Source organism: Pristis pectinata, chromosome 1 (assembly GCF_009764475.1).
Source record: "Pristis pectinata isolate sPriPec2 chromosome 1, sPriPec2.1.pri, whole genome shotgun sequence".
Classification (NCBI taxonomy): domain Eukaryota; kingdom Metazoa; phylum Chordata; class Chondrichthyes; order Rhinopristiformes; family Pristidae; genus Pristis; species Pristis pectinata.
Genome location: NC_067405.1, coordinates 114034375 through 114054023, shown reverse-complemented (window position 1 = coordinate 114054023; position 19649 = coordinate 114034375). Strand labels below are relative to the sequence as shown.

The 19649-nt window shown below is 36.0% G+C and overlaps 1 protein-coding gene across 1 annotated transcript in view; it reads left to right on the top strand.

Annotated features, from left to right (window-relative positions):
• The window catches only part of samd4a (sterile alpha motif domain containing 4A), a 128794-nt gene that overhangs the window by 99231 nt on the left and 9914 nt on the right, over window positions 1-19649 (top strand). Inside the window, exons 7-11 of the mRNA XM_052026487.1 lie at window positions 2412-2715; window positions 7685-7770; window positions 11660-11778; window positions 16981-17182; window positions 17696-17822. Coding sequence (XP_051882447.1) covers window positions 2412-2715; window positions 7685-7770; window positions 11660-11778; window positions 16981-17182; window positions 17696-17822 — 838 coding nt within the window. The remainder of the gene's footprint in view (window positions 1-2411; window positions 2716-7684; window positions 7771-11659; window positions 11779-16980; window positions 17183-17695; window positions 17823-19649) is intronic.

Sequence of the window (19649 nt, the reverse complement as noted above, 5' to 3'; positions counted from 1 at the left end):
TTTGGGTCGAGATCTTGCACCAGGACACTTTTTGAACCAGGCGTTCAGGACATTGTTGATAATGAGCAAGACTGTTGTCTAGGTAGTTCCTCATGAAATATTGTTCAACGAAAGGGAAGAGAAATGATATGATTTAGTCTCAAAGGAGCAGTACCATCATCCAGGTATTCATGTCAGATCACCTCAGCACTGGGAAATTGGCTTATGGATATCCTTTTAGAGACCTCAGCTTTTCTGAGTGGGAAATAAAGAGATGCATAGGTTTTACAGTCATTGCTTCCATGGAGAAGAGCAAGGCAATTTTTGGCTGCCCTGAAGCATGGAAGAGTTTTCTTATCCTTTGACATGACCTCTCATAAGGGCATTCTCTTTATTGAGTCCACATTAAATACTCATTTAAGAAGTTAGACATTTTTCTCATTTCAGCTCCTTGGGAAAATTTTCTATCTCCGTGGTGTCTGCACGTGCAGCCGCTCCCACAGAATGAGCATTATACAGTTTGCATGTTTCATGATGGCTAGCCTTGAATGTTTCTGCTCTTCTAGAGATCCATCACACATCTCATGGCTTTCCATAATGACCTCACTTTTTTCTAGACCATCTTCAAACTTAGAACCACATGCAGTTGATTCTTATCATCTAATAGTACACAACCCCTTTTTCATTCTCTCCATTATAATATCTCTGCCACAGGGTAATACTTTAAGCATGAACATTTGTCTGTGTTGTTATAGATTGTTTCCACTGTCAATGTTGTAAGAGGATGAACAGCTAATGTCCACTAAATGCTTAACTTTTTCATTTATGTTAATTACATCCAATTTAGTATGAATGCTTACAGCTTGTAGTGATCCTTTCAAGTATGTATTGTCCTCAAAACAGCCGGAGCATTTTGAAGCCATCTTGAAAGATGCACGGAGTAAATTGTGATGGAGTCCGATAACAAGCAGAGTGCTGTGCCCTCAATAGTTTTAACAGAGGCAAAATGGTGTGGAAAGAAGCATGAAATTCATTATGGGTGGAGATTGGTGCACCTTTCATTATAGTGAAGAAAGCTGTATGAATCAAGGACATGTTACCATAAAGAGACAGTGAGATTATAGTGCAAATTCATAAATCGAATGTTTTTAAATCAAAGGGTACCTGTACTTCAAAATAAAGTAAATATTCAAGCTTTGAAATTTGTCAGGGCAATAGAGAGGCAAATAAATGAAAATCAAAAGAACTGCAGATGCTGGAAATCTGAAATAAAAACAGAAAATGCTAGAAAAACTCCGCAGGTCAGGCAGCACCCATGAAATGTGAAACAGTTAATGTTTCGGGTCTGAGACCCTTCATCAGAACTGAGAAGGAGAGAAAACAAGTTGGTCTAGGTAATTGGTTTATTATTGTCGCATGTACTGAGATACAGTGAAAAGGTTTTGTTTGTGTGCCATTCAGACATATTACTCATAAGTACATTGAAGTAGTACAAAAGGAGAAAAAGAAACAGAATGCAGAATATAGTGTTACAGTGAAATTGCTGTGCAGGTAGACAAAGTGCAAAGGCTATGACGAGTTAGATTGGGAGATCAAGAGATTGTCTTTATTGAATAAAAGGTCCATTTGAGAGTCTTATGACAGTGGGATAGAAGCTGCCCTAGAGCCTGGTGTAGTGGAGAAGGTCAGGGAGGGTGTTGAATGGAACAAAGAGAATTTCTCCAATAAGGTGAATTAATATAGCCATCTCCTTTGTCTATAATACGTTACTAATGTTGGAAAGTCTGGGTAATGCTGTATAGTCTGGATTACTTGCCCAGCAGACTTGTTCCATGTTCTGAGATGATTGCTGCTTCCCACTGTGCACCATTATCACATCCAGAGTAAGCATAAAAGTGCATGTTCATAGAAGACTTTGTCTATTCATTACAGCTGTATTTTGTTGTGAACACAAGTCAAAAACATTAAGAGAGCAAAAAATCCGTATGAAATTCACTTAATGTATTTAACCACCAAGCCCTCTCCTCTACCTACAACATGTTTTGGCCTATGAATGCAGAATTGGATATTCTGGAATTTTCTCTATTAATATGGTTCATGAAACAGAATGTTGATTTGATTAGAAATGTCTTGCTACTGTTGGATGTCTAAAATTCACTGAATTTGACACTAGCACTTAATTGTTAAAAAAAAAAATTGGAGTAAGTAACCATAATGCAGGGGAAGATTTTTCAAATGTGCAATTTAATAATTTTTGTTTTTAAATGCATCAGAAATTGCAAGTGTTTACCAGAGTTCACATTATCTGAAATATCTTAATTGTTCTATGACCATACTGTATAAAATGAATCAACATTTTAAAACATGAATTATGTAAACAAAAATTTCATAAACCATAAATAGAATATTAAAGTGTATCTTCTATTGCACAGGACATTCTTGAAGGTGGCAATCTACGTAATGCACTCCAGGAGCTGCACCAAATGATTCTTACCCCAATCAAACCTTACAGTTTCTCTCATAGCCAGAGCACAAGTGAGCAGAACCAAACCTTTGACTCTCAGTCCTCTATAATGAGCTCAGAGAGCAGCTTAGGAAGTCGGCTATCTGATGTGAAGGATTCTGCTGCGGGTGGCATTCAGCAACAAAATGTCACAGGGTGTGAGGGTGAGTCGGGAGGTGCTGTTGTTCCAGAAGGGGATCTGCCTGGACAGTTCACAAGAGTCATGGGCAAAGGTAAGCCTTAATTTTTAAGATTTCTCAAATAGAAATATAGATATAATAAGAAGTTAAGCAATGAACAAAAATCTAATCAGTGGATTCAAAAATGAAAAGAATGGTTTGGATGGCATTCGGACAAACGTTCTCTGAGACCTCCATATTTCCTTATGGCATAGAGGGAGGCCATTTGGGCTAGTGAGTCTATGCCAGCTATGAGGAATCCCATCAACCCTATTCCCCCACTTATATCACTATAACATCCTCTCAGACATGTGCCCCCAGATTCTCTTACCAGCCACCTATGTAAGGGGTAATTTACTGTAGGCAGTTAACCTAACAACTAGAATGACTTTGGGATTTGGGAGGAAACTGAAGCACCTGAAGGAAACCCACAGGCAAAATGTACAAATTTAACACAAGCAGCACCAGAGATCAGAATTGAACTTGGGTCACTGGGGCTGTAGACAGCTGCACCATCTGCACTGCCGTTGTCCTGCCCAACTTCTGCAAGTAAGGTGGAAAGAAATTCTGAGGAAACAGCTGAAAAGGTAGCTAACTGTCCTTCATCTGAAATTCTCTGCTGCTTTGTGCTGTTATTATGACAGGGGATTATAAAAACCCTTCATATAAATATGAGCCTATGTTCTAAATTTAGCCAAGATCAGCAGGACAAACGATTCTCTCTTCTGAATGTACAAACTTGCAAGGTTCTTAATCAGTTCCTGGGGTATTTGGTTTTGAGATTCAAGTCCATCCCTATATCACTTCCCATTTAGTGAAGTTCCAAGGATAATTGATATGGCACAAGGGAAATTTTACATTAGTGCTTTAGGGCAGACTATTGGTAAACCTATAGCTAAGGTAGAGTAGAAGTAATTTTACTGTCCTGATAACGATGTACTGATCCAGGATTGCATAAGAGGCATCAGGCTTGATCATTGTGGCACTTTTGGCTTCAAATCAAAAGGTGTGTGTTCAAGCTGCACTTCAGAAACATAAGAGTATAACTAAGAGTATAAGAGTATAGGCTGATGTTCTACTGCTGTATTGTCAGAGGTGAAAACTTTCGAATGAAGCATTATACATTCTGCCCTCAACTGGTCTTGAAAAAAAATTGTGGTTCGATTTGAACAAGTGCATGACGATTTTCTCAATGTTCTGATGAATATAGGAATTCCCCAGGTTATGAATGGCCTGATTTATGGAAATCCAACTTAACACAAATTCTCTCATACATTTTAAAGCATTTTTTAAGTTGTTAATAATAATAAAATGTTTCATGGTATTCATTAAATGACTGGATACATGATATATTCCAAGTGTAATTGTGGGTAGTGTTAGGGTGATTATTGAATGAAATGAAAGAATTATAGCAAGTACCTATAGAGAAACAATATGGGTTGCTTCAGATAATGGATGTTTCTGATTTTGGGAGAAATTGGCTTCTAGACAGTTCCTAGGAACGGAACCCTTGCATAGCCTGAGGACTGCCTGTATTTAGCTGTCACTGAAGCAGATTGGCTTGTCATTTTGTTCTCCCATAAAAACTGCTCATGGTATTTCCTTAAAGTATGAAAGTGAATACCAAAAAGATGTAATCATCTATAAAGTGCTTTGTGGCATATAACTAAATACGGGTTCTTCTTTGAGTTATTAAAAGGTAGAATAAAAAAAACTGCAGCACTGAGGTGTGGGCCTTGATGAGTGCAGGCCTTTTAAAATCTATTATAAACAGTCAAGCAATGTATTGGCTTACATGAGCATTTAATGTCACTGCTGTCAAGTTCTAATTACAGCTGACATTCAAGCTTCGAAATGTTTTCGATGCAAGCTAAAAATTGTCTGTCAGATGTGCAAGTGGAACATCTTACTAGGAAGTATCTGTGAATCCATAATGAATGGTGCCTGTCTATCTGACTGGTTATTAGAGCATTAATAATGTTGGAAGGTATGAGATTTTCCAATATGTTGTCCTGCTCTGCCAACTGAAAACAAGGAATAGATAAAAACCTCAAATTTGTCATCTTGTTTTTTTTACACGAAGGCATCAATGCTTAGACATAAATCCCCTACATTTATCTTTGAAACTGATATCCTGTTGGATTGCTAATTAAGACACATTAGATAATTGTTTCAAGTGAATAATGTCTTTGAATTTTCCAGATTTTTTTTTATCTGATTGGCCTAAGCTTTTTCTACTCTCTTGACTCTTCTGAAGTTAAATAATTTGAGGAAAATGTATTATGATGCACAAGGCATCTTAGTTTTGTGGGAACAGGTTGGATAAGCATAAGGATCCCTTCATATTAGAAATGTTGTCAAGTTTCAATTAAATTTCTCCCTTTCCTCTGCCTTCTGAAGAATAGTGACCAATATATTCCAATTCTCGTCTCTGCTTAGGTGGATGAATTCTCAAATATTACATCTGTCAGTTCTATAAACGTCACCTTCTTTACCTCTTGATCTATTGCCATCAACTTTGCCAGATCACAGACTCAACTTGTGACTGTCCCATAATTTGATCTCGGTTAATGCCCTTTGTCAACACTTCTATTTTCTCTTATGCTGGTTCGAATATCCTTTATTCTGTGAGCAGTTCTGAAAAGTAAGTTCTATAGAATATTTTTCACACCATCATTCAAGAGAATTCAAGGCACAAACTTTGCATCTAACCAATGCTTTTAACAATTGTTGTTTGATTAATTTATTTGTCTTTATTACTTGGTAGTAAACTTAAAGGAACTTTTTCACTCCACTACAAATGTGATCATTATTAGCCCCTCTATTTATTATGCCCATATACCCAAGGGTTCTACATTAAGTGCCATATTTACATGTTCTATACATTATTTGATGGCCAAACTGACAAGACTACCCCAATGAACAATTTTATCCACTTGCTTTATTTCAGTTCTCATTCTAAGAAATTTTTCAAAGGTATGTTTATTCTAATTGCAATTTATTTTGTTGTCTATTATTTTTGATAAATATCTATTTTTGTTCATTTATCTTTTTCTTGTAATGGTCCATATTTGCAATCAGTACCATATCATTTCCAATTTCTTCCACTCATATTGACTGTGTCTCTTCAACTCTCTGATGTGTTGTTTCCTTGTTGGAAGCAATTAGGTATTAGATGGGGGTCTCGAACTTGGTGTGAAAGGATGGTGGAAGCAGAAACCCTCAGCACATTTGTAAAGTTTCTGGACAAGTTCTTGAAATATGGACTGGGAAGTGGGATTTTTAAACCTCCTGGCAAAAATTTCTAAGATCCAAATTGAGTTCAATATGCAATAATTTGTGAAATATACTGTACATTGCACTTGATTACCATTGAATAAATCAAAAACAAGTACACAAAATTAAATGATGTATTAAATGTTTGAACCTTCAAGCTGATGAAGTCCAATGTTATGGACCTATTAAAAAGACTGCCTGCAATGGTTAAATGAATAGGAAGAGTAAGTTATTAGTCTCCACCAATCCAGCTTTTTATGTGCCTTGAAATTTGTTTATTGCTACAGAAATGATTTGGGTTCTATTCATTCATTCTTGCAATATGGATGTTGTTAACATTGCCAATGGTAGAAGCATGATCACTATGCTACTGTACCTTTATAATGGACAGATATGTGGTGAATGTGATGATTGTGGATAAATATGAATTTAACATTTTGTGGAGGATTGGTGGTAGGGTCAGGATAGATGGGTGATGTCAAAAAATAAATAATACCTTTTAACTAGCAAAAATGTCCAATGAAGTGGAAGAATTGAGATTTTGAGATGCAAATACATATCTTTAGAAGTGGGATAGTGAGTGGTAAATGGTTAGAATTTGAACCTAGGCTAAATTGTTGTTGTTCTGAGTACCCCATTATAAAACGATTGGTGCATTATAGATTCACTGAGACATTACTCAGCATAATTTATAATAGATTTGAATGTCTGGTTCTGTGCTTGGTATAGAGGGGATTAAGGGAGAAGACTGTTCAATGATTTGAGCTGTTAGGGATGAAGAGGTTATTAGTGAATCATTAAAAGAGCCACAGAAATGGTAAATGCATAAAGCAGAAATTTTTTCTTGCAATAGAATACAGAAAACGTACTGTATTTAAGAGGTAATTAGACTATGTTTAAATTTTTTAAAAAGGATAAAAATAACAAGGAAATGCAATTAGAATAGTCCAGAGCTGTTGAATGGGCCCTCCTTTTGTGTCGCAGTTTCTGAAAGGATATTTCTCCCTTTTTAACTTTGGGTCACTGTTGACTCTCTTGTGCTTCTTGTTCCCCGCCAATATTTTTAATAAATTTTATACGATCTTAAAATATATTCCAAATTCTTGTTATTTATCTTTAATTTGTCATGAGAGATCATTTTTCTCCCCCTAGTCCTTTGCATATTCCTTTATCAGAATTTAATTCCCATAACGTGTATCCCACAATGCATGTATGTATGTCTACATGTCACTGTTTTTCTGTATTTCAAACTGTTATCTATCTTTGTACCTGCCCTGAGGTCTTTGACTACCTGCTTCTTGCTTCTGTCCGCCTGTCCCTTGGATTACATGCCACTCTTTCCTTTTGTCTCTCCCCTTCTCCTCCCTCCCCCTTAGTGTTTGAGCACAGTTCTCTACTGCTCATTCTTTTCTAGTTATACAAATCTTCATCTTACAGTGTTCTCATTCCCTCTCATTTTGATTTTCATTTTTGTTAATCTCATTCTTACTCATTCATTTTCACTATTTCTCCTCTCTGTTCTTGCATGGTCAATCAAAGATTGTGTAAAACCCTTGATGTGAATTTGTACAAATATGTCCACTGTAAAGTTTTATGACCTGAGAAATTTTATAAACAATGCTGAACTCAGTCAAGCTTTAGAACTAAGTTTGGTCATTGTAATTTTCAAAGATGTGCGTGGTGCACTTGGAAATAGTTTATTTTATCAGTACCATTCGTCGTAATGTTTGACTGTTCTATTTTACAGTGTGTACACAACTCCTTGTATCCAGACCAGATGAAGAAAACATAAGTTCCTACCTGCAACTCATAGACAAATGTTTAGGTCATGAGGTGAGAATAAATCCAAAATTTAAGGATGACATAAACAATCTGCTCAATTTAATCTTTTTGAAAAAACCTACAATTTGAAGCTTCACAAGTTTAAATCTGCTCATCCACTTCTTGCAATTTAACTTAAAATAATTTTGTGGGTAATTTATTTCATTGCATTTTATTATTGTATGCATCTGACATTAAGACCAAAGAGGAAAAATGAATTTAGGAAAACACTGAGACAATACATTTTCTACCTCTGTTTCTAAAAGATTACCCAGTTACTTCATTTTGTAGCTTTAAAGCATCTGAAGCTTATCCTTGTATCCAGGACCTTTGACAATAGGAATCAACTGTGCGGCTCTTTTCTGAAGAGTTTCTGTCCCTATGCTTTCTACCCCTCTAATCTCAAAAGTTGAGTGGGTGGCCAGAATTGTATTGACAATATGAAAGTAGTTAATTGGTGCAAAATGCAGCTTGACCATGGGAATCTGTCATAAACTGTCTTGGCTCAATAGCTCAGTAATTTATTTGCTTTGCGAAAAATACAAACAAACTGAATATCAAGAATAGTGAATACTTTTGGTCATTAGATACACTGTACAAAAAAAACTTGAGCTAGAGCCTGGAACTGAAATAGCTGTAACAGGTAATTAGTTTCAAATAAGAAAAAAGTTGCTGGTGAAATTTATGTATGTCTTAATGGTTTCTACTTTTGATTTAGCAGATAACTAAATTGCAAATCTGAGTTACACTTGAATAATTTTGTATAATTATTTGCTTTCAAATAAATTTTACAACATCTTGAAGAATGACTAGAAAACTGATTAAACGAAAAAGCAGAATATGAATATGAAGTAGTTAAAAACCATAAAAATAGATTATAGTAGCTTATGCATTAATATGCATTAGATGAGAATTATTGCAGATTTCAACATTAGTTACTCAGAAATAGAGATTGGGGAGAATTGATAATGGGATTACAGAAAAGGCAACGGCATTAAATGCATGCTATATATTTCTTCACAACAGAAGACAATAAAGCTCACCAAAAATGGCAGGTGACCAAGAGCCAAAAGGGTGGGGAATTTAATTAATATCACTGGGGGGAGAAAAGCTACAAGGAAAATTAATAGGACTAAAAGCTGACAAATCTCTGGACCTCATGGCTTACATCCTTTGATTTTATAAGAGGTGAGTGCAAATACAGTTGTCATCTACCAATGTTCCCTGGACCCTGGAATGCATTTTGGAAAACTGTAAAAGTAACACCACTATTCAGGCAAGGAGGAGGAGAGAAAATGAGAAACTACAAGCTAGTTAGCCAAACATCAGATGTTGATAAAATTCTGGAATCCATTATTAATGAGCAGATAACAAAGCATGTAGAAAAGTATCACATGCTTAGAGATTGAGTCTGCATAGTGTTTATGAAAAGGCAAGCATGTTCAACAAGTCCGTTTGAATTTCCTGAGGATATAATTGGTAGGATAGGTAAAAGTGAGCCAATGGATGTTGTGTATATGGATTTCCAAATGGCTTTCAGTAATAAGCCACATAAAAGGCAACTGCTTTAAGGGATTATGGGGTTGAGGCAATATTTCACCATGGAAAATGGATTGATACAGATAAAAAAGAAAGGATATGAAAGCTTGGCTCATTTTCAACCTGGCAAGCTATGACCAGTAGTTTGGCTCAGAGATCATGGCTGAGACCTCAGCTATTTACAATTCTATTAATGACTTAGCATGAAGGAATCAAGTCTATGCTATCTGAGCTTGTTGATGATACAAATATCAAAGTATGCTCAGGAGGATTCGGTGTCTGCAAAGGGAAATAGATAGGTTAAGTCAATGGAAAAAAGGATGGCAGATCAAGTATTATGATGTGAAATGTGAGTTCATCCACTTTAGTAAAAAGAATAGAAAACCAGAGTATTATTAAATGTTGACAATCAGAGGTACCTGGGTGCCCTCATGCAAGACACGCAAGGTTAGCAAGCAGATAATTAAGTAGGTCAAAGGAATGATGGCCTGCATTCCAAAGGGGTTGGAGCATAAGAGTAAGGAGGTTTATTGCATCTCTCCAGGGCTTATGTGAGACCACAACTGGATATCAGTTATGGTTTCCTTATTTATCGATATACTTGCCATTGAGGTGATATAGCAAAAATTTAGCTGATTGATGACTGGGATGAGGGTTTTGTCAAATGTGGGAAAGTTGTCCAGAATGGGCCAATAATTTTTGAAGAATGAGCTGTGATCTCATTGAAACAGGTAAGAGACTAAAAGGGTTTGGCTTGATATTTACTGTAAGGATGCTTCTTGGGATAAGGAGTCAATCAATAAAAATGGAATTGAGGAGGACTTTCCTCTTTGGTATTTTTTTTAACCATGGAGAACTGTAGATGCCCAGTCATTAAATATGTTTAAGGCTGAGATTTATTATTGAACTACAAGGGAATCAATTTTAAGGAGACTGGGAAGGAAAATGGAACTGAGGCCACAGATCAGATAAACCACAGTTGTACTGAGGGGCAACGCAGACTCGAGGCAATATAAGCTCTTCCTGATGAACTTTGTTACCTTGTTATCAAAGTACTAATACCTTACCTATGCAAGCTTTTCAAGGTACAGCTCTATTTGTACTGGAGTTGTTGCTGAAATAGTTTCCTATTTGAGGGGAATAAGCTGCTTTGTTGTAGTGCTAATATTTTGCAATTTCAAAATTCTTGCATTTGTAAATAAAAGTATGATAATTTCTTCTGAATCCTGCTGTAAAGAAATAATTTTGTTGGAGCTCAGAAACTCCCACCATTTAAGTAGAAAATAAAGGTATTTTAGCCTAATTTTGGAGCAGTTAAACACATGTTAATAGAGCAGTGACAAATGATTAATAAGCAACTACCTGTTTTCTCAAGTTTCACACATATCAAAATGTCTTCTTCCCTGATAGTCCATATGAGTATTTTGTGCTTATGCTCTAGTAAGGTGTAAAAAAAAAACTACATTTAACTTGCCATTGAGATTTATTTGAAATGTGGCTTGTTTAGTTATATTAAAAATATATTTTCAAAAAAATTCCGTTATTAATAATGGCCCTTATTTTATTCTGGGCAGACAATTAAAGATCATTGTAATATGCCAGATTGAGCATACGTTCCACTAATACCCAGTACACACCCCGATATTCAACTTAGCACTTTGGTCTTGATGGTTAAATATTCAATTGTGCAAGGATAATGTACTTCAAACCTTGCCAAATGGACATTTTGAAACTCATTTGAAAAGAGCATCCTGCCAATATTACTCCCTCAACCAGTTCTGCCTAAACAGATTTACTGATTCTTCATATCTTTACAATCTGTGGGTGTTCAGAGTGTGCATATTAGGCTGCTATGAGTGCTTGTCAAACAATGGGTTTTTGAACTCCATATGAAAGAGAGAAAATTCTCATTTAAGGACATACTTAAGGATATTTTTCTTTTGATTATTCAATTTATTTTTATTTGACATTCATAGCCCCAATGTATAGAAATTAAATTTATTTTTATACTCTATGTTATGTAAATATATATTTTTTCAGTAAAGGAGACTGATGTGCTCGTTCTTAGTTGAAGTAGATATTTATTATATACCTGGCATCTTTGTATAAGATATCTATAAAAATATGTAAGTGCCCAGAACAACTGTGAAACCTGACGTAATATGACTTACTTGAACAGGGAAAACCAGGAATTTTTCTACTAATACATGTGAAGTAAATATTACAACTCTTTGAAAAAATCCTGTTATTATTAAATGATGTTTAATTAGTACATGTTGACTAAGTGAAAACATTAATTTTAGATTGTGCATGTGTAATGACATTTTGCAGTTTTAATTAGAATTGTTTGCTTTTCTCTTAGGCTTTTACGGAAACACAGAAGAAAAGATTATTGTCCTGGAAACAGCAGGTTCAGAAGCTCTTTAGATCTTTCCCCCGGAAATCTCTCTTGGATATGCCAGGCTATCGACAGCAAAGAAAGTGTGTTTTAATATTTATCTTCTCAATTCTGAACTTTTATGGGCTTCTGAATTATTTTAAATTTATTTCCATTTATTACTAATAATGTGTTTTATCTAATTAAAGTGGGACAAGCGAAAGCTAAATGATAAATTTCCATTTCCTTGGTTTTGCAATAATTTATGCAGGTAATTTAGCCATATTTGACTTTAAAAATATCACCCAAGCAATATCCAGTTTCTTGGTGTTTCTGATTGCTTTTTCATATATAATGTTTGTGAAAAGAACTTGTGTAAATACTACTTAATCCACCATTGTCTGTAACCTCATTACCTTGCATATCTCTTGCTCAACTATTACAATCGAGTCATGAGACCAATCCTGATTTAATGAGTAACATTGAAGAACATGCTGGAAGAGGCACTGGGAGTGCCTGAAAATGAGGTGCCAACTTGACAAAGCTGCAACATAGTACTACTTGTTTGCCACATGTCATGTAATAGATATAGCTCAGTGGTCCCACAACCACTGGATTAGATTAATGCTCTGCAGTCTGGCACCATCTGGTCCATAAATGGCAGTAGACAGTTAAGCAGCTATTGAGAGGAGTTGACTCCAGGAACCCCATCTTAAACGATGAGTCTCAAAGGCAAAGCTGAAGAATTTACAAATATATTAAGGTAGAACTGTTGAGTGGATGATGCATCTAGGCTTCCTCCTGAGTTCCCCACGATCACAGAAGCTAGACTTAAGCCATGTTGATTCACTCCATATGATTTTCAGAGAGTGGCTGAAAGCACTGTATACAGCAATAACGAATCCTTCTGTTCCAGAACGAGCCACACCTCTAGTCAAGCTGTTCTAATACAATTACAACACTGACATATAAATCAGCAATTTGTACATTATCAAATATGACCTGTTCTTAAAAAGCAGTATAAATGCAATCAGTTTAATTACCGCTATATCAGTCTGACAGTGATAGAGAGACTGTGGTGTGAATTTGCCAGAGCCCCTGCTGAAGACCACATCACTGCTTTGTCCAAATATGGTCTCAAGAAGCAAGGTGAGACTGAGGCTGACATAGATAGGGTAGAGAGTAAGAAAATTTCCTCGTGGCAGAGGCGTCTAAGTCCAGAGAGCAAAACTTTAAGGTGAGGAGTAAGGCGTTTAGAGGGTATTTCAGGAAGATTCTTTTTCCCACTCAGAGTGGTTGTAATCTGGAACATATTAGCCAAGAGGGTGATGGAGGCTAGTACTCTCACAACTTTTTAAGAAGCAATGGATGAACACTTGAATCATCAAGGGATAGCAGGCTAAGAACCAGTGCTGGTAAATGGGATTAGTGTAGATCGATACTTGATGGTTGGCATAGACATGATGGGCTGAAGGGCCTGTTTCTGTGCTGTTTGGCTCTAAATATCCCTGTAGCAAAACTAAAGCCCTTTCTTGGAGTTGTACCTTACACAAAAGGAGGTGGTTTTTGGAGATCAGTTATTTCAGCCCAGGGCATCAATGCACAAGTTCCTAGATGCAACCATTTTCAACTGTTTTATCAATGGTCATCCTTCCACTACAAGGTCAGAAGTGGGAATTCATTCCCCAGAAGTGTGAGACAATGATCACCACCAATAAAAGTGTGTCTAATGACCTAACTTTGACATTCAATGGCAATACCATGGCTAAGTCGCCCATTATCAACACATGAGGGGGAAATGCACAGCTGAAAAATCTGCAGAAATACTGTGGCTATACTGGGTTTCTTGCTACCCTTAAAGCACTTCTGTCATTGACAAGGCATGTTAGATGCATGTTAGAACACTCTCCACTTGTGTGGATGAATGTAGTTCCAACAGGGTTCAAGAAGCTCAACAACATCTATGATAAAGCATCCCACTCTATTGCCACCACATCTACCACCCTAAATGTCATTCCCTTCACCATTGGTGTACTTTGGCTGCAGCGTGTATTTACAAAATGACAATAATTACTTATCTTTGCTATTCTGACAACCAAACTCACTGTCCCAATTACCAAGGACAAGAAGAATAATTGCATGGAAAAATCAAAACCTGTACTTTTTCCTCTAAGCGGTACACCGTCTTGACTTGGAATTATTTTATATTCCTTCACCACTAGGACTAAATCCTATAACACCGAACCCAACAGCATTATGAGACTACCTTCCCAGCAGGTCTGCAGTGGTTCAAGGTTGTGGATTACCACCAGCCGGTTGAGGGCAATTAGGGACGGGCAATAAATGGGGCTATTGCCATACAGGTCATCCCAAGGTTATGACAGGGTTCCATTCTTGTGAACTATTCACAACTCAAACAGTTTGCAAGTCGTAAATACAGCTGCAAACTGAGTTCCCAGGTGGCAGAAGATGCCTGCAGCCCCGTAGCAGCCAGCAAGTCCATACCCCCAGTCTTCCAAATGCTCGTTCGTATGTACGGGATATACACAAGTCAGGTATTCATAAGCTGGGGAGGACTTGCATAATACAAAATTAGTTGGTTTGAAGTTATCAAAAATTTCAAATCAATTATCATTGCCATTCAGAATATATTTGAGTTGGAGTACGTTTCACTTTTCCCATTGTAGTATAATCTGTTTTGTGGCTCTTTTGTGTACATAAATTTGCTACCAATTTAAAAGAAATTCAAGAGCACAACAGAATACAATTTTTAAAACGTAACTTAATTAAACAAAACCCTGGTTTAACATTTGTTGTATAGTATAAATAGGGCATTAACCAAAAAATTATTTCTGAAAAGTAATTGCAAATTTGTAGTAATTTACAGTATAATTATTAGTTGACCTTTTGTAGAACAACATATAGGTTCCTACTAATATGTACTGAACCGAATATAGATCTTGTGCAATTAAACTTTGCCAGAATTCTTTTCAGATCATCTTGTAATATTTGCTGTTTTTCTGACATTAGATTAGGGAACCCTCACTTTATAAACTTCAGATCATTAATCTTTAGATTGAAATATGTGCAAAATATAAATTCAATTAGTTTTAATCAGGTAGTTCGACTTTTTTTGTGAAATGAGCACATTTATGGAGTGGAACTAATTTTAAATGCCATTGTATTGATTAATTTTCAAAACTACAGTATTTCTGTGAGTTGTGTTCAGGGTAGGTCAGATGTAGTCAAATATCTACAGCCATTAGTTCTTGTTGAAGAAGCGAGTAGTAACGTAACTCAAAATTCAGTCTTTCTCAAATGTTCTGGACATCTTACACTGTATTTTCTCACATTTTTGTCTCCATTGGTTTGCTATTAATAAACAGGAAGACAAATTCTACTTGTATTTATCAATAGAGAGCAATGAGTAAAAATTGATTATAGATGTGTGAGTGTCCATTTCCACAACTCTCTCTCCCCTTTCAATGGTAGTCCATCAATTTTTGGAAAGAAGTCCGAGCACTAAAAGTACATTGAATGGAGAACCTCCTGCTGTAAATCCAAATTCTGAAATTCCAGCCACGGAGCCCAAAACCATGGTGATGTTGAGCACAAAGCAGTGAGTTTCAGGATATTTATGAATATAAATCAAGAAATATAAAATACACAATAATAAGAGCATAATAAATAGGGACAGGCCTTCCAATCCCCTGAGCTGTTTTACCATTTACAAAATCTTCATTGATCTACTACAGCTCCATTTTCCCATGTCACTTGATTCCTCTAATCATCAGAAATCTATCATCTGTTTTGAATGCAATCAATATCTGAGCCACCCTATCATCCAAACATTTAACACTCATTGATTGAAGAAATTTCTCTTGATTTCAGTCCTTAAGTGACCTATCCTCTTATTTTGAAACTGTGACCTCCAAATATTGGACTCCTTAGGGGAAACATTCTGCACCTGTCAAACTCTCTATGTATTATGTTTCAATAGAAATTTCTTTAGTTTCAATCCCTCTTCATGTGGCAGATTCACTATCCCAGGAACCAGAGTGATGAGTTTGCTCTGCACTCCCTCTGATAGCAACTATATCCTCCTCTAGGTTAGGAGACTAAAACTAGAATATATCTAGTGAATGTTTTGCTTGTACAATCAAGAAGAGGGAAGCATGGGATGAGGTGATTTTCCTCGTGATCACCTTAACCACACATCCTTCCCCAGTCCATTACTGGCATAAACTGTCTTTCTGCTGAGATCAAAGCACAAAATATGAAACAAAATGATCTACATGTTGTATTTGGTGTTTTGGGGATACTTTGTTTAGATCTGTATCTTGGGTCCTATCACTCAAAACCTTACACCTTCAAAACATTTTGCTCTGTCAACTTTGTCACTTTACCTCATAAATGATTAACATCGGTATCGAGTTATCAATCAACTTTCATTTTAATGAAATCATCCACTATTTATCAGGCTGTCAATTCTATTTCTCCACAATAAGTAGAATCTGAATCTGGCCTCTAACTTCTCTAGCATCTTACAAATGAAGCCCAAAACTGCACTTGAATCTCAAACTGACATTGAATTCCATATACTTTTGATTATAGACTTACCAGTAATCCTTAAACGTTTCTTTGTTTTTCCAAATTATTCAATCATTAATTGTTTTCCATAGATTTTGAAGCCACCCTCTCCACCTTAGAGTGCACTGAGATGCTCCTAGAAAAGTGAAGTATTGCCACTCCCATTAAGACTTTAGTGTTTGCTAATATCAATCATTTGAAACTCTTAAATCCTAGAAGTAACATAAATCATTGCTCCACCTGTTTTGTCACCATTACTATAAATGTTAGTTGAATTATCTTTATATATATATATCTTCCAATTAAACTGCTCTTTATTCCCAGTCTTGCCAAATTTCCATTCAAGGAAGGATTATTTTCCATGTTTCCCATCTCATTCCCTTTCCCACATACTTTATGCTGTATCTGGTACATGTTGTCTAATTAATATGCCTACTAAATTCAGACACCTGCAAAACTAGCTGAACGATACACAATATTTTGTGACAATGGTTATGGTCACTTGTTATCCACTAATTATTAGTTGTACAACTTTAAAGATCAATCAAAGGTAAACAGCACATAAAAAATGTACATATTATGCACAAATGTATCTGCATCAGCTGTTTGTGGAGTAATTGATTGAGCTTTAATATATTTACTTCATCAAATTTGTCATGATCATTTTTAAAAGATTAGATTAAATGTTATATTTGCCCATTTTTCTCTTTCCACAGCTGGGGTTTCAGTCAGTCCAACTCCCTACCAGCAGCTGGATCTGTGGGTGGAGGAATGGGTAGACGAACTCAACGTCAATTCCAGATGCCCCCTCGAAATATACCCACTGCTCGTCTGGGTCTGATGGGTCCAAGTGGACTCATGGGTGCCCCACAGCGCAGTGCAACCAGCAATCCAGCCATATTAAAACAAGGAAGGCAGGTTTGTTGAAGGTTTTTTTTGTTTATTGTATTGTAGAAGATTTATAATCAAATGTTCTTGGAAATGTGCAACTATGAATGTGATTCTTGTTTTACCAAGAAGGTACCATATTCCCAATGATGCTAAATGAGCCAGATTAAATAGATTTGCAAAGCCGGATTAAAACATTTTCTCCTTTTTTGATATAAATAATTTGGCTGATTTTTGCTTTAAAGACCCAGTGAAGCATTTTCCCACCTTGGTATCTAGAAATAATGAAAATATAGAGAAAACTGAATCTGCTTCTGACAATGGAATAACCAAGAATTTTATGTACAATACAGTGTACAAAAGATTTGTACAGAGATTCTGGATGTAAAACAATGAATGGAACTTGTAAGGATGATAATCACTTGGCAGTTTATACTGCCAGCATAGTTAGAGCTTGGTGATATATAAGTAACAATGGTTTCATATATTAGAAATAGCATTTTTGAAGTTATTTTGCTACATATATGGCTTATACTTCCACAGAACCTATGGTTTGCTAACCCTGGAGGAAGTAATAGTATGCCAAGCCGAACCCATAGTTCAGTCCAGCGTACACGCTCGTTGCCTGTTCACACATCACCACAAACCATGTTGATGTTTCAGCAGCAAGGTGAGTTGAAGAGAAACGTAAGTCAATGCCTTTATTTAAGTGGGTAAAATTTAGCTTCAGTTCTTACATACTCTTGAAAAATATTATTCCTCAATTGTGACTATGCATTCCTTTGAAATTGTGAAGATATTTCTACCCTGCAAGGCCAGCATCTACAGTGGCTGGTTGGCTGAAGGCCAGAGTATGCAGACCAGAATCAACTGTGGCTGGACCAAGAAAAATGTCTGATGCTATTCAGATTACTGAATTGATTAAACCACAGACATCACTTGTGGGATCTGCATCTATAAATAACAGGTTGACTCCACCAGATCTTTAGTTAGCTTTGTAGCACTGGCTTTATGTACAGCTGAAATTTTATTACGTCCAACTAAAACAAAGCATTCTATTTTTAAGTGTTGTAGCATACCACATGCATCATGGAAGGTATGCAGCTGATAGATATTGAATAGGTTTATTATTCTTAACTGAGAAGTATGCCATAAAATAGAAGATGTTTTCTGTATGTGGTAAATGCTTGTGGATGATTGTCATTTCTTTTCCAAATTTGTAGAATAAATAGAAAATTATAGGAAACCCTGCTAAATATGTTTCCCTTGAAATATATAATGATTGCAAATAAGATTTGAAGTATTTTTTTAATAGTGTGCAGCTTCATATGACATACATTTGTTTATGATTTTTACTAACTAAAGCAAAACATTTCCAACTTTATGATTGACGAATTATATTGCCATTGTAATGATCCGTGTGATTTACAAATAATAGGAAAAGTCCTGTGTGCTCAATGTAATTTCTGCTTTCACTGTGACAAGGAGGAAAGAGTAATGAAAATAGGGTTATTTTCATTAGAACAAAAAAGGTTTGTATGACAGCTAAGTGAGATGTATGAAAATGAGAGCTTTTGATAATTGGTTTCACTTGTTGGAAAGTTGTTAATTAGAGGGCATGAACTGAAAAAGGTATATATATTTAAAGTTCCGTGAAGGAACACCTTTCCATAATATTGCATTGAGATCTGTAATAACACAAAATCCCACTTGATGTCCTTTGTAGTTCCTTATCAAAGCTCCTTAAGCCATTTTATTTCACCATCTCAAGTGAGACTTGAATTTCACAATCTTCTTCTTCAGTGACCAAATAACAAATTTATGTGTATTTGCTTTTTAGATGGTGTGTCAGGAAACAAATAGTTTAGTGAACTTTCAATTTCTGCATGTAAATTGCAAATTAGAAGCTTGCATTCCCTTAGTCTATGATTTTCCTTTTAGGATGTGAACAATGAAGAGATTATTTTGAGGGCACGTGGGGTTTATGAAAGAACAGGGAATACAGTGTCTGTGAACAAAAGCAATGGGTTAGCTTCTTATAAACTGTTCCAGAAGTAGCTTGGGTCATGCATTCTGGGCCCTCAACCTCAACAAGCTATTTAAACACTGTTCCCCTAACAGTGCCTAAACACTCCAAAGGGAACCTAAACCACTTGCAGTCCTTGTAATTTTCTGGACCATATTTGCACTATTTCCTCCTGCCCCAAAAGCCTTGATGTGCTCAGTATTCATTTTCATTGTTCTCATCCAGGGAAACCCCTCTGAGATCCCAATGAAGATACTAAAGAATTGGGTTAGCATTCCTCAAGCCTTGGTCTCTAGTATTTTTGGAGCACTGAAGCTGACCCAGGACTTCCTTCCCAGTTCATTGGTGGTACAATACAGCATAAAACCCCTTTAATTTTTAGAACCTTCATCTCATTGCGGACCAAATGCCTTCTATTATTGTAACAGCAGCAATGATTTGTATTTATAAAGTATCTTTAACAGAGCAAAT